Source organism: Scophthalmus maximus, chromosome 4, assembly GCF_022379125.1.
Source record: "Scophthalmus maximus strain ysfricsl-2021 chromosome 4, ASM2237912v1, whole genome shotgun sequence".
Lineage (NCBI taxonomy): Eukaryota > Metazoa > Chordata > Actinopteri > Pleuronectiformes > Scophthalmidae > Scophthalmus > Scophthalmus maximus.
The window spans coordinates 23157652-23180326 of NC_061518.1; the positions used below are offsets into that span (position 1 = coordinate 23157652).

Consider the following 22675-nt stretch of genomic DNA (forward strand, 5'->3'; position numbering starts at 1 on the left):
CATTTTGTGTAATATGCAAATCTTTTTCTCCCAGTTACCTTGGAAGTTTTATTCTGATTATAAAAAAATGGCTCATTTGCATTAATTTCTGAAGATATTCTGAATTATGGAGTTGAAATTCCGAGTGTTAATAATTCTGACAGGAGTATCATGTGAGGCTGTGACAAAGACTGTCAGCATGACTGCTTGTAGTATAAAAATGTATTGTAGCTTTGGAAGGAAGCCAAGGAACATTTATTTGGGGCTATACTATATACTACCATGTACTGTACGTCCACCTTATAGCTCATATAGAGTTTGCTTACTCAGATAAAGGTCTTTCAAAAATGTTTTTCTGACCAATAATAACTGGGAAGCAGGATTGTAATCTTGTAACTATTTGAGTTTTACTTAAAACTATTACAGTAATTGAGACTACAGCATAACTACTTTGCTAATCCTTTGTGATATTAGCAATCATTTTACGATCATTTTATTAGCAAATGTCTGATTCCAAATAAAATCAACTCTGTATAATTTGTATGATAAAACAAACATTTCCAAACCAAACAGAGGGTTGATGACTTTCTTAATAATTGAACAGGTGATTTATATTAAATTTGATAATTTTGGCTAACAATATCAATAACTAAATACAAATCAACTTGAATGGCAGCTGTAATGCATGGTGTCAATGCTGCACAATTCAAGATAATTGTAAGGTCGAGGATAATTGTACATCGTTATAATTGTACTGTTTACAAAGGTTTTGTAGCACCTAATTGTGATAATTAAAGAACACTGACTTGAGTATGTGATTGCAAATATCACATAAATACAACCTTTCAAGGGAAGATAATTTAGTAGCTGTAATCACCTTTGTGAAATGGCAACTGTGAAATTGCGACCCACCTAATAAGATCAATAACGCTGTTCTGTCTGTGCATGGCAAACTTTAATAAGAAATTGTTTTACTCAACAGAAGCCAGTAGGAAAAAAAAGGGACTATATGGATACATCTGTGGAGTCTGTGTCTGGCCTGCAGAGAGGGATTATAAATGGTACTGTACAGTATATGCTGTGCAGTGCCTTGCCTTGCTGTGTCATCTTTACCTAAATGCACTTCACTTTATCATCAGGCCTCCTGCAGAGAGTTTCTCGCACTGATGTGAGATTAAAAAAGAAAAGAAAAGGAAAAGATTAAAAAAAATCTCTCCTTTAGTTTCATACGACTGTTCTCTTTCTGAGTCAGTATCTCCTTTGCTTTTAACTGTGTCGCCTCTTCCCTAAGTTCCCAAATGCTGGCTCTTTTTTGCGAACACACCTAGAGTACAACCTCGCTTCAGCAGGGAGCAACGGCCTTGTATTGTGATTAAACAATGTTCGCCTGTGCGAGCGACTGTGCAGAACAGAGACGGTGTCTGGAGGAACCGTCAGTCCTGTGACTTGGACATAATGTGGCCTCCGAGGATTGTAGTTTTAGAAGCAGCAGGTGGAAATAAGACTCTACAAATATATGAAAATGTAAATACACATGGACACAGATACTGACTAACATTATGAGCATCTGGTCTATTGAGCTTGCTGCCATCACCCTAGCCCCAAGCCTTAAAAACATGTGTGTGTGTGTCTGTGTGATAATAAAGTAAGAAGGGCAATCAACAAAAAAGCATTAAAAAGATTAATAATACCTCATGAGGCAATATAACCAAAAACACTGGTATTGTAAAATCTGTGCTTAACAAACCTGAGCTGCATCAGAAAAATGTGCTCTTAAATGACCTCCCGACTCTCCATTTATTCCTTCTGCTCTCTCCATCTGCTCATTGTTCCATTGATTCCACTCGATTAATCTCATCTCCCACCCTCTCTCCTTCCATCTTCCTATTTTGAACACTTAAAAGGGCATTTGTTTTGCTGGGATCGCGACGTAGACTGGCAGGACTTTTATCTGAGCAAGCAGCTATAAATAATCAGTTGGAAGGACGAAGGAGGAGAGGAGATGGAGTGGGAAGAGAGAGAGAAAGAAGGAGAGGGAAGTAATGGGAGTTAAAATAGACCAGCGGAGGGCTGTGCAAATATTTGGTAAGCAGAGAACATTTGGTTAGAAGGAAATCAAAGACAAAGTGAAGGCCGGTGCAGGACATACTGTGGACTGCTGCTGAATCCAAAGCAAGCGAGTAGACAGGAGGCATTTTTTTAAATGTCGGAACAAAAAAGAAAAACAAGCACATCAGATCACTCGAACACAACCTCTGAAAAATGTTCCTTGCAGAGCAGTATTAGTAGGACTAGGGAGCACTACGTAATTCGACTACCAAAGAAGTTCCTAGTCAAACTGCTAATACCATTGGAGTTCATATGCCTTGCTCTGGTTCACAGTGGTCATTAAGAAGTCCGGTCATACTGCTGCAGAGATTCAAAACAGAAGGCACCAGAGGAGACACCTCTAACCTTTAAACTGTTCATCTTTCTCATCGCCCTGACCTTTCATCTCTTCATCCCTTCTCCCTCCATCCTCTTTCCTCCATATGCTGATGATGTGATTTTATATGTTTCTGTCGGGAGTTCCACAATATTGACCGTGACCGAGTACAGGATTAAAATGCTCAGGCTTAAAATGAGAAGGGAATTGAGAAAAGGGAGGGAATGGAGACGCTATAGCTCCAGTGATTAGAGCTGGTGAGACATAAGTCATTTCTAGATGAGGGTGACCACAAAGAGTTAAGCCTGACAGGACTTACTGATGATTACATAGATTCCACAGACAATGAAGTAGAGTTCAAATGTACTTGTGTGTGTGTGTGTGTGTGTGTGTGTGTGTGTGCGTGTGTGTGTGTGTGTGTCTTTTGAAACAAGCAAGTCAATATTTTACTGACAGAACAAGCACTCAAACACTCTCTAAGACACACACACACACACACACACACACACACACACACACACACACACACACACACACACACACACACACACACACACACACACACACACACACACACACACACACACACACACACACACACACACACACACACACACACACACACACACACACACACACACACACACACACACACACACACACACACACAGGCAGAACAATCAGTATGCATAGACAATCACAGCCTTGACCCTTTCGGCTATCTTATCTTCATCTTTGGGGTCAGATAATCCACATAGGTCCTTCAAAACACACACACACACACACACACACACACACACACACACACGCGTGTCCTAGCACATGCTGTAATGATATTTAAAGGCCCCGCTTATCAGTTTTCATGTCCGCATATTGAAGAACACGCTCACCTTAGCTGTCCCTGTTGGTGCTCCGGTAAACTGGATGGCAATCGCTTCTTTATTATTTTACAATGTCACAGATTCTGATTGCTCAGTGCAAAACATTTATCATATATTATATTTTGCAGCCAAGGACAGCGTTGTGAATGGCAAAATGTCAGCAATCACAGTAATTTATGTCGAGTTTATGCTTCTGCTAATGTTTTAGGATTTATTGATGAGAAGTTTGAATTAAGTCCTTTTGAAAACTACTTTGAATATATAGCTATTCTGTCTCATTAGAGTTATTCGTCAACGGCTGTAATCTAAAACGGGTAAAAAAGGCAGGTCTTTTTCTAAACACACTATTTGAGTCTGATTATTTTCTGCGCATGTGTATGAGAATTAAAATTTAAAGCCCCAAACAAGTTTCTAACAATATTTCTTTACCCTCGCTCTACATTATTTTGTCACTGACCAGCCTATCAGAGTCAACTGCTTTACAGTAAGCCTGACAACTGTAAAACATACCATATGAACAGGGCAAGTGCTGGTATTGGATAATTTTTTTTTTCTGAGGATGAGAATATGTCAACATGTACAGTCATTTCACAGTAATTTAATGTTTGTCATCTCTGGAAAAATAATAAATACATTTTTTAGTTTTGAAAGTGCAACAGATTTGCATAAGCCATTTAAGCATGCATCTTGAGTTATTAGGGTAAATTAAATTCTGTGTTATGCTAGAACTCTATAGTTAGTATAATGTCAACAAAATGTGAACATTACGTGACAGATTTAAAGGAAGGTTACAAATGAAGCAGTTGTTCTTGAGACATGAGAGAACGTGTACTTGCATGAAATCTATGATTCTCATGGCATCCGTTTCTTAAAAACCAGGGTTATTACATTGTAGATGCAGTCTGTATACAACTGTGTTGTAGTTACGCAGGCCCTAGACCTGCACACACAGTGATGGTTCCTGAAGTGAGGCATAGTACTGAAATGATTAGTTGGAGTGGGGTTCAGAGACCTACTTGATATGATTCCGGGGATCCCCTGCCAAGTAAGGATTAGTTTAATTTTTTAGCAATATCTCATTCACTGAGTAGACATTACCCAATCTTATATAAGGGATTTAGAGGGCCTTGCACTAACTTATTATGTGTGTGAGCCAAAATGATTAAGAGAGACCTCACCAACAAACATGACCCCATTTGAAGACTCCTTAGACAAAATATTAAGTGGAGCTTATCTGGGAGTGTGTGTGTGTGTGTGTGTGTGTGTGTGTGTGTGTGTGTGTGTGTGTTTTCTTCTTCTACCTGCCACTAGTGTTGCGGAGGATCACCAGGGCGTCCGGGAAGCCATCCAGGTTGTAGTCCCCAAGGTGCAGGGCCAGGGGTTGGCTGAGATTCCCTGGCACAAAGCTCCAAACTGTTTCCCTCTGCTGGAAATCCGACAGTACTGGCACCCACTGCAATAACATCACCCCAAAAAATGAAACATCAATCAGAATTAACCAGTACAACACAGAGAACAGGAGAAAGGTGAACAATTATAGAGAAACAATACATGATATTAAAGATAAATTAATGTAGATTGCTATTATTCTTAAGTCTTATTCTACATTCTGATCCTAGAAATCAGCATCAATGGAAATGGGACCATGTTAACATTAGATGCATCACTCCATTAGTATGAAGCAAAGGTCACTTAATTAATAAAGAAGATATCCTTTATACAGTAGATTTTAAGCAAACTAAGTCAATTGGAAATGAAGGCCAATAAGCTGGTTGTTGAGTCATGGTGTTTGATCATAATGTTAGCTACAATGTTGTTTCTACTCTGGCATGGTAATGCTTAGCATCTGTCATCACCGGGCAGGTAGATACAAACTATAAAATAAAACAAATACTGAATGTAATGTACAATATATCATTTCATATTCATGCTCTAAGTTTGGAAGTGCGTCTTTAAGTGATGCTTCTTAGTCCGATTAAAACTGCAGGTGACTGCCAAGCATGTGTAAACATACAAGGAAATGTTACTCTGTTTTCCTCTGCTCTTGCAGTGCACTTTCACAGAATAGACTACTCCATGTTGGTCTCATTGTGATTAGTTTTAGGATGTTTCTTAGCTGAACTTTTTTTAAAAATTGCTCCAAAATGTCTTTCTTTCAAACTTTTAACACTGAAGTCAAGTTACATGTTGAATCATAAACTGTGCATCTAACAGCAATTTTAAGCCCTTGAATACAACTAAAGCACAATGACTGCATATTAAACCACCAACTTTCCACTTTGAATAAAACATTAACATGAGATGAAAAATGGTAACATAATTAGACAAGATTCGCTTGTATGTCCTCGAGTTTGCAAATCTTGTCCTAGGTGTATATTCCCAAAACAAAGCAGAGTAGAATGAGCAACAAATGACCCAAATATACCTGAACTAATCAGAAGTAAACAAAATCAAATACAAGAAAAACGTCTAAATTCGACTCATACCAATAACAAATTCCAGCTTAATTATAGTCATTATACCAAATGATAAACTACACAGCTGCATCTAAGAAACAGCTGGTGTGTGTGTGTACTCATAGAATTGCAGTCTTGCATGCCATTCTCATCAGATACAGTTACTGAAGGAGTCCTACCACTCTTAAACCAAATGCAAATACAGCATATTTCCCTCATCTTGACAATTCAAATGTTAATGTAATAGGACCCTAAAGGGGACCTTGTTCTGATGCTACAACTGATTGATGTTTACAGTCAAGGTAAGGAGGTACACACAGAGTGAACTGTATAAAAACAAACAGCACACTGGAGACGGCACTTTAAAAAACCTCACAGAGGCCATTATCACCTTGCACTTTATATGAATGCTTTTTCACCAAGCAGCTGCATCATTTCTCAAACACACTGGATGAAGCCTCAACTCCCTCTATTTATGTCATAACACCTTTCCCTCCCACTCGTTCTTCTACGATTGCACCAAATGCTGGTGACTGTAACAGAAAAGGCAGAGCTATTTGTTTTCATTTTGCAGGAAAAAGGTTTATTGTAACTGCCCGTATATATTCCAAGTGGATTCATTTTAATAGAGTTCCAACCAGTGACAGGCATGCTAGTCCCCCTGCATTCATTAGTGCCCGTTCAATGAGTTGCTATCCAGCACTCCTGTGAATTACATAATGCATAATACAGAAGAGGGAGGTGTTACAAAGAGAGAGAGACCACTATCATCAAATCTTTACACCCCCATCCCATCATAATGGTCAATTCTTAAGTAGCATGTAGCACCATTCGGTACAGTATCTTCGGTACATCAATTGTTTCAGTTGTGCCTTATGAACCAATTTTTTTTGTAGTCTAATAGTCCAATTATACAGTCTAACTACAGTTCTTAGCAGAGTGTTGGGCTGTGTCCAAAATCAATGCCACTCATTCACTAATCACCAAATAATACACACTGAATTGCTAACTCTATAATGAGAACTAAATTGGGGTATTCAGATCACCAACTCAATTTTCATCACTGACAGATTAGGTAAAGCATATGGGTAGTTTTGCATCTATACAATGTAACACGTGGCCTTGTGACCTTGATAGCAAGTTTTGGCTCCATTGTGAGAAACGTTTAGGGCACTATAAAGTTGAAAGCTTTAACACACAGAATTGGTAAAGTCAAATAAAATGGCAAACAGTAAATATAGCTCACTATATGGTGAAGATGGAGCAGTTTGGAAATAATTGCATGGTTCCTTTAATTTTTTTTTTTTTTTAAAGAATTTGCAAATGAAATGTTGTGACATTGTGACAAGGGACATGGGATTCAATGGTTGTATTATTGGTATCTGTGTCTTTAAAATAATGTTTATTTCTACTGTGACCATGACACCAGAATAATAAAAAGTGTTTTTAACTATTTATGTGAATATGTACCCAGTGCCACTGGAATATATATTTTGTTGTTACAGTTTGAGAGATAAAGACAAAAGAAAATACATGCTTACTCTCAAAACTTAGATCACCAGTACTTATGGTTAAGGTTAGAGTAAGTCTCAAGACAATTATGCATGTGTGTGTGTGTCCAAGAGAAGCCTGGACAGATGTTGGAGATTTAAAGTATTTATGAATGTTTAAAAGTTCGAGCAGGTGCAGGGGAGAGTCACCAGAGATACACTCACCAGAACTGCCACTAATAGCTCTTAATAAGGCCAGCATGCCTGAGAAAGACAACAGCAGCCCATTACCAATTACTTTGAAATGTATCACGCAAGCTGTGATGTCACTGATGTAGGTTACCTCCAAACCAGCTGTACAAACTTCATGAACGCATCCCAGATGTGGAGTTAAGTTTGGCAGGCATGGTGGTGGGCCATGTTAATGATGGATTGTCTCTGTGGGTCCCTCTCAAAGAACAGATCTCATTTGCCATAAGAGCTTGTTGGTTGAAATATATTTCTTTACGCCATGGTAACAAAATATTTGTCAATGGAAAACTAGGACTTTTCAACTTAAAACGCTAGTCAAATTGTTATATGTGATGAAAATAAAGCCTTTTAATTTCTTTCATTCAACTTCATTTAGGTTAATGTGGATGTGCATGTATTAACGTGAAATAAAATATATGAAATAAAACAATACTAATGACGGGGTTGGAAAGAGCTCCTGAACCTGTTTGGAGAGCGCCCTGATATGCTGAGGTTTCTGGACATTGTTGGGCTGTCTTGGCTGACACATCTTTGATTCATTTCGCATGGAGGTCAGGGACAGAACCTTTGGAGTGGCAGACCAAAGTGGTGGTTCCCATTTAAAAAAAAGGGGCAACAGAGAATGTGCTCCAACTATCCTGATACCTCACTGGGAAAGTGAGAGTCTCCAACCAAATTCTGAACCTCAGATTCAAGAGAAGCAAACCTGATCCTGTCCTGGTAGTGCTAAGGAGGTCAAGAGAATCTGTCTACATTTTGAGGTTTGTGTACTCGGAGAAGACCTATGAACCTGTCACCCAGGGGACCCTGTAGGGCAAAAAGGATTCGATTTTGCAGAGGATGACTCTTTTCAACATCTTGTTTGCCGTATTCATTGATGGGATTTAAAGGCACAGCAGAGGTGATGAAAGTGCCCAGTTTGGGAAACTAAGAATTGCATCTAAGGTCTTTGCAGATGATGCAGTTTTATTGGTTTCACCAGACTGTGACCGTCAGCATGCACTGGAGCGGTGTTCAGCCAAGCGTGAAGTGGTCGGCATGAGAGTCAGCAACTCCAAGTCTGGGGCTATGGTTCTTTGTGGGGAGACAGTGGATTTCTCCCTCCAGGTTGGGCGTGGGCACTGCCCAAATGAAGTATATTTGGGTCTTGTTTAGAAGTGAGGGGAGGATAGAGGGGAAAATAGACTGGCAGATGTGTTGAAGAGGGAGCCGAGTTGTGGTGGCTTAGTCGGTCGGGGTGAAAAGAGAGCTTTCAAGTTAGCATTCCATCTACACTCAAAACTTCATCTATGGTCATAAACTCTGAATAGGGCCAGAATGAATGAGGTTGTGGATACAACTTAATTAGATGCCGCCATAGGGTATCCATAGATGCTTGGAGTAGAGCTGCTGCTCCGTGGCATCACAAGGTTAAGGTGGTTCAGGCATCTGATTACGATGTCCACTGGGTAACATATGTTTGGACAAGGAGTGACTTGAACTAACTCGAAGAAAGTTAACTACAGTAATTATGCTGCTTTGCATATGGATGGTGTCATAACGGCCAGGAAGTGACAAATCAAGACCAAGGTTGAGCATTTTTCAAAGGATATAAATGAACTTAGAGCATTAATGCAACACTGCCTCGTCAAGCTCTCAATAAATTACTTTTGAGTGATGTTGCAATGGGTTTGAGAGGCTGACTGCTGTGCCATATGGGCATAAAGCTTGGCTATGATGACTGCCATCGAGAGTTGATGGGAGCGCAGTGGCTGGCAGAGAGAAATGAGGAGAGAGTGACCGGAGTAGCTGCTGCCAGCCCATTTGTAGCCAGAAAACACAATGCAAGACATGGTCATACATAAATATTCACATTTGTACACAACCACTGAGGTAGAAACTTCATTCTCTTGTTAAAAGAATGCCAGGGGAAAGTTTGTTAATCTCAGTTATTTATAGTGCCTGGTGGGGTTCAATTAACTTGATTAACTCTGAAAAAAAAGTGGAGGAAAGAAAGTAATAAAAGATATGACAGATAGGAAATAATGAGGAATTGGGTGAAAATTAGAGATCTGATTTGCACGATACATTAGTGTAGGTCCTCACCTTCAAATTGCATTTGAATTGACTCCAAAATCCAGTATCTTTTGGATTTAAAAGCTGTATACAAGAACATACAAACCATTCAAGATGTGCTAACTTGAAAAAATGAAACGAAGTTGATCAAAGAAAATATTGACAACATATTTGTTCCTATGTAAGCAGTTATTCTCACAGAGAAGTTTGCCATAATTTCAGACAGCAGTTACACTTTTGGACTTTTTATTTTGCTCCTTAGTCTGCAAGGCACATGGATTTGCAGGTAAGTTATCTTTAAACCAGAATCCTTTGGTCTGTGCTCAGTGCTGCCATGACGTTTTCTCTGAGGACAGAGCGAACCTTTGCTGGCCGTCAGCCTTATCAGCAGACCACTGTGCTGGTGTTTACCCCGAGGCAATCAGTGTACTGTCTGTTGCCTTTTTTAATGCTGATTAGAGAAGGAGAGAGGAAGAGCACGGAGAATAACAACAGCATGTAGTCAACACGGCAAAAACATAAACACCCCCAGACAGTCTAGGCTTGGATATGGCAGAAGAGGTGATGAACAGATAATGAAATAAAGTAAAACTAAGAATGCCTAAGAAAGAACAGACACTGAAACAATGATATCAAAACTAAATGTGTACATGTGCACACACGCAAACACGAGGGGGGTTAATAAATAATAAATGAAAAATAATAATAATAAAAAAATGTTTTTTTTAAAAATCAACGAGGGGTATAAAGTTAAGCCTCAAACCTAAGTGTTGCAGTATCATGGTTGTCTCCCTGTAATTGATAAACTACATTGTTTACTGGCAGAAGAGCTTGATTGTCTCTCTCAAACGTTACCTAATGACAATCATAGGTGATGATCATATTGTGTGAACATATGGCAGAACAAAAGCAGATGATGTAAGACTTAATTATGGTTAATTAGTAAGGCACAGCAGCAAGAGTGGAAGTCACAAGATCAGACTTTTGAGTTGAGCGGGGGGGGGGGGGGGCACTGAGTGTTTACTGTGTGTTTTGTTCTTATTGCTCAGCAGTGTTGTGTGGGGAATTTGGGGGAAATTATATGGTTGTTCGTGAGGATATTAAAGGTTTCTAATCTGATCAAATCATCTTTTATTTGTGAAGCTGCAATGAAAAGCCAACCTGACACAGGGGCTCCTTAAATAAATCATGAAGCAGTCACTCCTTCCCTGTGTCTGCAGAAGACATTTAATCACTAAATATAGCAGAGTATTTGAATAATGTCAAGTGTGTTTCTTTATAGATTAATCTGCGGCCGAACGTCCTCCTAGTCAAACAGAGTACTCCGAAGTCTGAATAATTCGATACGGACATTCGCTGGTTCAGATGTCAACATTTTAACATATTGGGTAACAAGTAAATGTGTGTGTTTGTGTGTGTGTGTTAGCATAGAGATCCAAATGACCTAGTTAATGGAGATGAAGACGATGATGGGATTTGCTCTTGCGAGGTAATCTGTTACCTATAATGGTTGTGAAGGGAAGGATCCTGCATACAAATGGCTTTTTACCAAACAGCGGGAAAACACAGACCTTGCGCAGACAGATCATTGTGGCACATGCTTGCATGCACATACACACACACACAAACCATGGAGGCATGCATATAGACGCACACATAAAAACCAGAGGGGGCACAAACACAGACCCCCAAACATAAAATCACTTTCCTGGTTTTACTGACGACTAAAGTGAAAAAGCGACGGCATGCTCAGAGACCCCCATTGATTCTACTTGCTGGAAAGAGCTCCCGCTTCATTAGGCCAAGAAATTAAAATGCGGACGGCCTGTGGTGGAGGTGGGAGGGGGTGCTTTTACGGCGCAATGTGGGGAGGTGCTGTAACATCAGCAGACAACATGGCTGTCCAAGGCAATAAAATAAAGGGGAAAAAAACAGGCATGTAATGAAGCACTGGCTTTTATGATCCCAGTGATATAATGACGATAATGCTCATCACATTAGAACTGGCACTGAAAGACAGCGTGGGTTTGATCTGAGGAGTGGGCGGGGAAGAGCACATGGCTGCTACTGTGATTTAGCTAGTCCTGCTTCTTATCATGGCCAAAAAAAAGATCATGGCTTTGATTGTTGGTCTACACATGTGTTATGATAGTGTTTTTGTCTGAAACATTTGACACTTAAATATATCTTGCAAGTCCAAAGCTTGCTACTAAGTCAGTCAATATATTCAGTAAGAGCTAATAAGAGGAATGCAATAGAAGTATCCCAAAACAACAAGGCACCAGATAATGAAATGTGATAAAGAAAAACCAGGACTGACTTTCAAGATCACACTGAGGTGTTGCCTTGACATTGGGACAAGTCTTCAATGTGTTTTTGTGAGCATAAGGATGGTTACATGGCTCCCATCATTTTGCCAAGCTAAATTAGTCCCTCGCTGACTTCTCCTCTAACCGTTAATAAACCCATTCCCCCATCAATGCTGAACAGTTCCTTCAAATGGCACTTCTGCTTCCCCAGTCCAGCTGTTTACGGTTTGTTTTGCATCAAACGTGTTGTAAAGCTTGTGTTTAAATATCCCACAGCACATCGCAGCTTTTCTCCCGCCTCAAAACACTGGTCATCAAATTGGTGTTCAAATCTAGCTGGTTGGCAGTTCATTAAACATTTAGGTTCACTTCCCTTCTGCATTAATTAACTATGTACTGTATATATCCATACACCTGGCGGTGGCAGATCCTTATCCAAGATACAGATTTTATTTTATTACCAGGTGGAAATAAGGCCATAGTTTGCCCCCCAAAAAGGCAGCGAAGAGTGCGAGCCAGAGATGGAGTGAGACCATATGTCTTCTTGTCAGCTGGGCAGGGAGGGGAGGCTGCTACCTGCTGTCGGTGTCATCTCTTTGACCACTGACTGACCGGCTGACTGGGTGGACTGGGAGGAAGCTGTCTGGCTCAAACTGGCTGCCCTCACACCGTCTGGGCAGACACAGTGGGTATCTGGCTCGGTCTTTGTGGGGTTGGTATGTGTGTTTTGCATGTGTGCATGGTGAGGGTGCAAATATACACAGATATGTGCAAAAAAAACCCCAAACAATGTCATTTTTTTAAAAGAGAATTGGCTAACTCAATACAATCAGTTTACACCGTATCTGTATAAAGTTAAGTTTGTTGGCACGAAAGGATATTAAAAAAGAAGAGCCAAACCTTTGTTTGTTTTTGTCGTGGAAGCTCAGCGCTGCTCTTCCAACATATTATATTAGGCCTCGTAGTGAAATTAAGGTCACTAGTTTGTGTATTTGCTTCTGTCTGCAGACAACACAAAATGTAGTGAACATTAGCGAGTACAACAGAACAGTAACAACACCCTGAAAGATAATCAATTATTGACAGTTTCTTGAGCCAGGGGATGAGGCCTGTGGCCAAACAGTGGCCAGTTGGGGTCACTCACTCACTGATGCTACGTGGACTGTGTGTGAGAAAAATCCGCATTAGAACTGATATCTTTCTCACTGGACTTTAATGCTCCAAACCCTTTGCATGGTAATGTGCCATGGCCTGATATATATATACACTCTGGACAGATTCGGTGCTTAATCTTGTCAAAGTGCTCGGCGATGTTCAGGAGGTCTTTGCGTTCAATTTCTTTAGTCCTTTTAAAAAAAAAAATTGCTACAATTTTCTTGACAAAATGACACACCCACAGCCACCTAACTACACTCCCGTCTGCAGCTATATCCCATTGTGTTACAGAACATAAGACATATAAAGGGAGGTCCAGAGTGCAATAAATGTGATCAGTGTGCGTCTGCAAGGAAACGGAATGAGCAGAGAGGCGTTGGGAGCCCCCTGTGGTTTCCTCCATTATGGAGAAGTGAAGGCCCGGGAGCTGCTGCAGAGGTAGACGGGCAGGGCTGTAGCCGAGACTGCAGGGAGGACGGAGGGAATGGCTGTTTGGAGATGAACTATAGACACACCAGTTTCTACTCAGCGGGACGTCGTGGATACCCAAAGGCATCACGCCAATGTCTTTGCCTGTATACTTATCGTCAGCCATTTTCACTCTCCACTCCTCTTTTCGTCTTCGGCAGCCCTCATTCCGTCTGATGGGATTCTCCTCTCAAAGTGGCCATGAAAGGACCCCGGCAAGAGAACTGTTTTGCCCTCTTTTAACTTCCTTCCTTCTCTAATTGTCCTTTCCTTTTTGCTCCCTACCTGACCCCATTATTTCCAACCTCCTCCTTTCTCCCATCTTTGCCCCTTTTTTGTCTATTTTCCCGGACTCTTACACTTCTCCCTCCATCTCCCTTTCTATTTTCCTTCTCCCCATCATTGTCGGTGGGCAGATACCTCTAGGGAAGACATCTGCTGACTAGCTGCTACATTAACATTGCGGGGGGGGGGGGGGCACTGTAATGGAACCAAACACCCACCCACACCCACGCTCACTCACACACACGATTTGGGCCACAAATAGTGATGAACCGATAAGATCACATTACTGTGATGTAGATAAACATATAAACTGTGTGTGTGTGTCGTGGTTGTGACTGTACACTGTTATCACCATTTCATGAAAGCACGGCAGCTTCGAAGTGAGTCTGATTTCCTCCTCTCTACCGCCCACCCTTCCCTCTCCGCCTGTCTCCCTCTTTGACAGTGATGACTGTCTCTCAAACACATAGCGGCACCGAACACAACATGTGTTCACTTTATCCATCAGTGCCTAAAAGTCCGCCTCGCTCGTCCTCCCCTCCCTTCAACAATCTTTCTTTCCCTTCTTCCTTCAATCATTTTTTTTTGTTGTTGTTGTTGCTGACAGGCAAACGAAAGACGGCATGTCCACAGGGAGTGTGCGTCTGTGTGTCTCTGTGTGTGTGTGTGTGTGTGTGTGTGTGTGTGTGTGTGTGTGTGTGTGTGTGTGTGGGGGCGGACATGCAGATAAGCCTGTAATACTTCTATTTTGGATTGAAAGAGAGTGGAAGCTAGTTCTCCGGTGGCAGAAGGAAGGAAGGAAAAAGGAAGCAGGGTCTCCTGCCAACTGGTAGGATGCAAGTGAAAAGAATCACACAAGATGGTGCAGCACGTAGGTGGTGGTGTTGGAGTGTGTGTTCATGTGAGAGCGGCTGTGAGTAAACATGTTTCGAGCGCACATATTCACTTCCCTGTTTGTACATTAATTGGATGGGACTCTGTGTGTGTGTGTGTGTGTGTGTGTGTGTGTGTGTGTGTGTGTGTGTGTGTGTGTGTGTGTGTGTGTGTGTGTGTGTGTGTGTGCGCGCGTGTGTGTGTGTGTGTGCGTGTGTGACTTCTATCTCGCGCGGCTCTGCAAACAAAATGACGTCCGCTGTATCAACCCCCAATGTCTTTATGAGCAAGGGCCCCCTGCAGTGAGCCGCGAGTTTAATGCCTTCCCGAAATAACAGCCATTGTAGAGAGAAACAGTGGCTCTGGCACTGCGATGGAGCCACTGGTGGGGTGATGTTCCTCAGAGGAGATCAAGTAAGCCGAGTGGGCAAGGAAATTAAAAACAAGCTGAAAAAGGACAACAGTATTTGAACAAACACTGTCTTAACTAAAACCAGCCAGTGACCAAAGAGGAATGAGGTCAGAGAACTCTAATACGAGTCATTTTTTCGGGAATTGTCGTAAGGCTTGTGGATTGTACTGTCAAAATCATTATTTATCATGTTGTTCACTATAATATAGGTAGTATAGTAGGTTTATTAAATAATCTGTAGATTACAGATTTTTTTTCTTGACTAATTAATTAAACATTGGTGTATATAACATTACAATTTCCGATGTGATGTCATCAAATACCTCCAAAACCAAAAGGAATTGTGCTTCCTCTCTTTAAAATTATAAAACAATCGATAACATTAGCCTATCACAATAGTTGCCAATAACTTTTCTGTCAACTGACTGATTAACTAATTAAAAACATCTGACATCTTTTAAAATGAATGATAGTTATGACAACTTTTTTTCCCACAATGTTTCAACATGAGTGCAGTTCACACTTGTAATGGACATGTACACATTTCACTCTCTCCTGATCCCCACTTTCCCAGCTCTGTATGACTTTTCCCAGTGTAAAATAAATACCTAAGGGTGAATGACAATAATGAAAATATGGAAGTTGTATTTTTTGGTTTTACAAATACCTCAGATCAGTTCAAAGTGATGAATGCTGGAGCCACATGTAGAGTCTTCAATGCCTTTGTGAGATATTGTATAAGGACTTTTTTCCAGTTTTTATCAGATGAACTTTTGACTGTACAGCAAGTGCTGAACCTATACAGTGCTTGTCATAAATAACAATGGCAGCAATTGAGTAGAACCACAGTTCGTGTTCGTATCTGTGAGAAGAAGCTGAGCGGAGCAGTGTTGTACAAATCAAAAGAGATGAGTAGGAACAAAGAACAATGCAACCTCCAAGAGAAGAATAGGGTATCAAAGACGAGCTCATAGAAGAGTGATGTATATATATATATATATAGATTGTTTTACTAAATCCTTCATATGACTTGTGTGAATTATTTACCTCTTGTGAGCCTGGCTTGGCCAGGTAGATGGCACTGCGTTGACAGGCGCTATCCAAACACGCGGGGAGGAGGTGGTCCTGGTAGCCATCACCATCTGCCACAAACGGACAGAGAATTAGATTCAAAAGCAACATTGTGTTATTGAGCCAGTGGGGAAGTCGGATCCTTTGTTGTCTATAACTGTGCTATTTTAATATTTTCACTCCATCACAGTACCTGGGATTTGTTCTGGAGTCGACTTTGAGCACAGTGCAGTTTCTGGCACAAAGACAATTGTTCCTGGTTTTTTTCTTTCCTTTTTTCAGTGTTTTGTTTTTAACCATGTGTGAGTTGGATCACAGGAACACCTGCTCTTTTCCTCTGAGCAAACACACATTCCTGCAGCACTCGTCTCCTTGATGCCTTTTCATATTGTCAGTTGACTTGAAGTATCATTTTCTCCACTGATTGTCATCGCTATTAATTATTGTCACCATAATACACGCAGGCTTCACAGCTAATGTGTAAACAGGGTCAGAGGCTCCCGAATCAAAACAGCAGCTCTTCAAAAACACAAACACTTCAGCGCACCAGGCTCAGCTTCACAACACACACACACACACACACACACACACACACACACACACACACACACACACACACACACACACACACACACACACACACACACACACACACACACACACACACACACACACACACACACACACACACACACACACACACACACACACACACACACACACACACACACACACTTAACATGACACAAACAAACCGTTATTAAGTGATGCTGACAGGATCATAAATGACATTTTACTACAATGACATCTGTGCAAACAGACACAATTGTGATCTACTTGTTGTTGTTTTCTCATATTTCCAGATACTGCTCAGAGTCCTATACATGTAGGAAACGTGTTCATATTGCACACATTAGAACTGCACACAAACAGCATGAACATGAGAAAAAGGCCCCAGTGAACAAACGTATACAAGACATAAACAAAATTTTATTTCCTGTTGGTCAGACAAATATTTTTTTGCTAAATGCCAATATCTTTTAAACCAAACCATCTTTAAATTATAGAGAACATAATCGGTAGATTAACCAATAATGAAGATCATCAGTAGGAGCCCTTATTGTTATGCAAAATAAATAATGCATCAGTGCATATTTAAATTCTTGTGTTGGTTCATGTCTGATGATTTTGTCTCGATTAATTATAAGTGAATGTAAATTTGACTTAAGCGTGGAAGTGGTTTAATATCCAGTTGGATGGCACTGGTGTTATTCTCAGTTTAATTGAAGGGGGTTCAAAGAATTTATTTATTTTATAATTTGATATGAATAAATCTCAGCCAAAACAAAAACAATGATTACATACGTCACTCTTTACTAACACCATAGTATGTTCCTTTGACCTGTGGATTTTCGATAGAGTTACAGGTCGTGCATAGTACCTTCAAGTGTCAGCTGTTTGAGGTGCTACCCAGCTACAGAGATTTGGCTCGTTCATAAATACACTGCACACGCACTCGCTGGTTGGCATGTAAATTGACATCGGACATAAAGAGGTGAAACCGCTTCTCATCGCTGAGCGTATCTGAATCCTTTTCAACGGGGCAAGTGCCAACACTCCCAAACAGATGTTGTGCCATGTGGAAAGGGAGCGCTGAATGATACTGATGATGAATGACAGAAGCCAGCAGTGGAGGAGGAGAAACTGAATGTGGCTGTCAGGGGCAACTAAGCGAGCAGAAGCAAGGCGGAGGAAAAGTGAAGGAGATGATGCGATACACCGCGGAGGGTAATAAGTCAACAAGTCCTTAAATGTACGAACCAGTTTTTTTCTAAAATCGCACTCTTCTTTAAAAAGAAAAAGAAAAATGTCCAGGTACGTCAGCGTTTGTTTCCGAAGGCAGATGCATTTGCTTTCAGATTTTCTCAAAGCCAGTGGCTGATGAACACATATTGAAAATGATACACAAAATACAGAAAATAACTATGTAAAAAAAAAAGCATTTGCTCACACAAATGATCACATCCGAACTTTGTCAAACGACAACGAGATTATTGGCATCGTCAAAGCTGAAGAGAAAAAAAAGGGAAACTAAAGGCTATCAAAACAGATCAAAACTAAACAAAGACTGCAAGAGGATTTATAGGTGGAATATGGGACGAGAAAATCAAGTCAAGTACAGTAGACGGAAATACGCAAATTTTAAATTCTGTTCACTTTCACACACATCGATTCACAACTGAATCGATGTCAGGTTTAGATTTCAGGCTAACTGAGGATCGTTTTTGTCATTGGATAAATGACTTAATTGCTTGATACATACAAATATGCATGTTCAGATAACCAGAGCCTGAAAGAAACATTGTGTTTGTGGAGGTGTGGAATATTTTCAGGACTTTTGGGCACCGTCTTTTTGACTATTTGCACTTTTACAAAGTTCCTGGTGCAAGTGCAATACTTTGATTCTTTTAAAACGATCTTTCTAACTCACACATCCTGCCTAAACTCTCAATGGGACAACAGCTAGCACACATCCAAATGCAGGCTGCAGGACTGTTGCACATATCCACTGCAGAAGACACTGTTCTGGCTGGAACCAAAACAGTGCTTTTAGATAAGGGCAATGAGTTCAAGTTAGTGTTTCAGGTTGTTTCCATTACACCCAGAATGAGAGAATTTTCTGCAGTGTCGAGAGGAACAGTGATGTGCCGAAGGCGAGGTAGTGGAAGAGGAGGAACACAGGAGCGGAGAGAGACTAATTCAGTCTTACACAGGTTATCACTCACAATTCTGTCTCCGCTACCTACTGTGAGATCAGTAGGGTCCCCTCCCTCTGTCCCACCTGTCCTTTACTCCATCAGTACCTTTTTTCATCTGTCTATTCATTCATCTCTCTTTTATTCCTTCACCTCCCTCCTCCTCGAGCTCTCTTCTCTGTCAGTCATTCTCCCTCCTTCGGTTCCTCCCTTTTCAGTTTTATTGCCTCTTGGTTTTTTTTTTGTCACAGTAATTTCTCCTCCTCTTTATTCACCCTCATTTCCCCCCTCCCTCCCGCACCTCCAACCACTTTCCATCCCTCCCTCCTGCTGCCTATATGGAGTGATGGATATCGGCTGAGAGAGCAGCAGAGGGAGGAAACCGCAGGTAAGGTTGAAACAGAGAAGGCTTTGAGGAGAGGGGAGGCCTCAGAATGACGGTGGAGGAGGAGGGAGGGGGAAAAAAAGAGAATGACAAGAGAATATACTGCACTGACACACATTGGCATTCAGTGTATACCGCACGGCGACGATATTAATGCAAATTACAATATGCATGCAAACGCGCAGACCTGCACGGGATGCCGTGTCTCATTTTGATCTCACAGAGCAGAGCTTTGCATATTTCTTTTGCAAGTGGGGATGAAGGTGTGTGACATGACAAAGGTTTTGACCTCAGGGAAGAGAGAGAGAGAGAGAGAGAGAGAGAGAGAGAGAGAGAGAGAGAGAGAGAGAGATAAAAACACAGGACTGAGAGAAAAGACAAACGCTTGTGAAAAAAACATCCAGTTTTGACAGTCATTTACATTTGACATTTAGGCTGTGTTCACAGGCCCAGAGTCATTTCAAAACAAGAGCCCAAAGTGAATTCACCATATATATATATATATATATATATATATAGTGGGGTTTTTTTTTTTTTTTACAAAGCTGACTGGAGGTCAGTTGTTTCAAAAAAACAACTCGGCATCAACACAGATCAGTTTTTCAAAATAGCAGCACTGAATATTCCTTGGATTTCATTCGTCTGCCAGACTTTAAAACAATGAATTAGGCTAATTTTAGATTTTTACCAAATGCAGCAACTCCCCAATCTTCAGTCTGAGTCCTGAGTCTTACATTCCTTTGAGATTCTGCTCCATGTTGACACGACTGCATCACATCATTTCTGCAGATTTGCCACACATTTGCACATCCACGCTGCCAATCTCGTGTTCTGCCACGTCCCAAAGGTTTTTCCACTGGATTCATGACACCAATTTCAGACGACTTTTGCTTTGCGACATAGAGCACTATCAGACTGGAAGTATCCATTGAAAGATTGTAATCAGGGGCGTCGGTTAGCTCAGTTGGCGGCACCGGCGCCCCTGCCGGAGGGTGGAGTCCTCCTGCAGCGGCCGTGGGTTCGACTGGGTTCGGTTAGCAACAGTACTCAAGACTGTGGCATTCAAACGATGACTGATTGGTTCACAGGGGCCCAAAGTTTGCCAAGAAACAACTCCCCACACCTCCACAACACCGCCAGCAGCCTGGACTGTTGACACAAGGCAGGTTCGCTCCATGGATTCATGCTGTTGATGCCAGATTCTCAGCCGACCATCTGCTGTCTCAGCTGAAATCCAGATTCATCAGACCAGGCGCCATTTTCCAGTCTTCAACTGTCTAGTGTTGGTGAGTTTGTGTCCACTGCAGCCTCAGACTTATGTTATTGGCTGACAGGAGTGGAGCCCGACCTCGTCGTCTGCTGTTGTAGTCCAGCTGCCTCAGGGTTCAATTCTGCAATGATTTTCTTCTCACCAGTTGTAAAAGTTGGTTATCCGAGTAACTGTAGCCTTTCTGTCAACAGTCTAGTCATTCTCCCCCGACCTCTCTCGCCAACAAGGCCTTTCAATCCACAGAATGGCTTCTCACTGGATATTTTTATTTTATTTTAATACCATTTGGACGAAAAGAGACCGATATGTGTGAAAATCCCAGGAGAACAGCAGTTTCAGAAAAAAACACAAACCAGCTCGCCCGGCTACAAAAATCATGCCATGGTTAAAGTGACTGAGATCAATTCCCCCCCTTCTGATGTTTGATTTGAACATAACATGTAACTGAAGCTACTGACATTTAGCCACATGGTCATATGCATTACACTTGCGGCATGAATGGCTGATTGTTTCATTGCATGAAAAAAAAAACAGGTGTTTAAGGGCTGTCCTGAACATTTTTGGTGGTTTTGAAGTATCTGTGAGAATTGTCTGCAAACAATCAGAGACTTGGTTAGCATGCAGGTCGCACTAACATCATAGTATACAAAAAAGACGACTCATCAGTAACCCACAGTATTCAGTTGATTTACCAAACCATTTGTAAATTTGTCACTTTCCTATTTGCAAACCTGGCACTGGTCTATTAGGGGATCATCTTCGCAAATTTGGAAGTCATTCCATATTTTTTTCCCCGCTAATGTTGATGAATTAGGAAAGTTGGATGACTTTTTGTACGTAGTAATAATGATAATAATAAAATATAACCACAATGGATTCGAAAACCAAGGCAACTGCCCTTCGGGTGTTCCAATTTAAATGCCTGGTTAGTGTCATGCAATGTATTGTGTCAGTTAGTTAGCTGTGGGATACAACCTGTGGCCTGTTTTTAAAGCCTCTATTTGTCTGCATTTTGGCAAATTGGAAACATGGAAAAAACACAGACTATCATCCGATTACTATCATACTGAAGAAAACATGAAAAACGAAATGATTCTCAGGCATTTTCTGCAGCTATGAACCGTGTCTGAAAGATATAATGATATGCTTGGGAATTGAACATTTGAAAATGTTTGTGAGTTTGTCTGCAATATGACCCAGAGAAGAGAGTATACACATTTTGACACAAATTGCAGCAATCGGGCTCTAAGTGTCTCTGTCATTGCACAGCTGCAAATGCTGACCGCGTTGCTGAGTTGATCTCCCAATATGCACCAGTCTCTCTCACCTCAAGCAGTGAACGGAGATTTCTCGCCTCACATTTTGAAAATATCCTGCATGGTGACTGTAAGCACAACATGGAAGTCATGATTTCTCTTTTAATACACAGCACATGCACCATACAACACTATACATTTTTTTAACTTAATTAAAAAATTGTTGCTAATTAGACTGTAGATCACTATGGGTGGATTCTTATAATTGAGAGTAGTACTTATGCATAATTACTGCGCAGCAGATATTAGGCTAAGAAAGAGGGCGATTTCTTTTACCTTTAAAAAGACACTTTTGTGTCAGATGTGCTCTGCGGTTTGCATATTCAAATGTGCAAATTAATATCTGTATGCAGAAACGGTAAGCCTGGGAGACTTGGTAATTTGCATTTGGACTGGAATATTTCTAAATGGGAGAAATATCACAAAATGGGGCTTGATTAGGAGATTTTATTTTTCCCTTTTGACGCATTTTCACTTCATTAATATGGCCTGGAGGGATGTCCTTAACATTAACGCAGATGTGTGCCGTTACGCGATGCTGCTAACACAACTCACTCTGATCCGAGCAGCACTCCAGCTACAATTCATTTTAACAGGTACAGGTGAAGCCATTTCGACAAGAGTGTGACAGTGAGAGAGAGAGTGATGGAGAAGGACTGGAGAAAGCAAAGAGTAGACTGGTTGAAGATATGACAAGGCAGCCCAAGAAAAAAAAAGACAGTGAAAGGAATGCAGTGGTTAAGAAGAGAGTGATGCAAACAGAAAAGAGGGAGAGGGGGAGAGGTTGAATGTAACACAAAATAATAAGATGAGTGGAGGAAAGAACGCCTGAGGGGA

At 41.0% G+C, this 22675-nt stretch overlaps 1 protein-coding gene across 1 annotated transcript in view; it reads right to left on the reverse strand.

The window, feature by feature from the left end:
* Window positions 1–22675, reverse strand: part of itfg1 (integrin alpha FG-GAP repeat containing 1) — a gene marked incomplete at its 5' end in the record, with an annotated part of 128326 nt that overhangs the window by 65419 nt on the left and 40232 nt on the right. The window contains 2 exons of the mRNA XM_035629507.2: window positions 4587–4738; window positions 16088–16182. Coding sequence (XP_035485400.2) covers window positions 4587–4738; window positions 16088–16182 — 247 coding nt within the window. The remainder of the gene's footprint in view (window positions 1–4586; window positions 4739–16087; window positions 16183–22675) is intronic.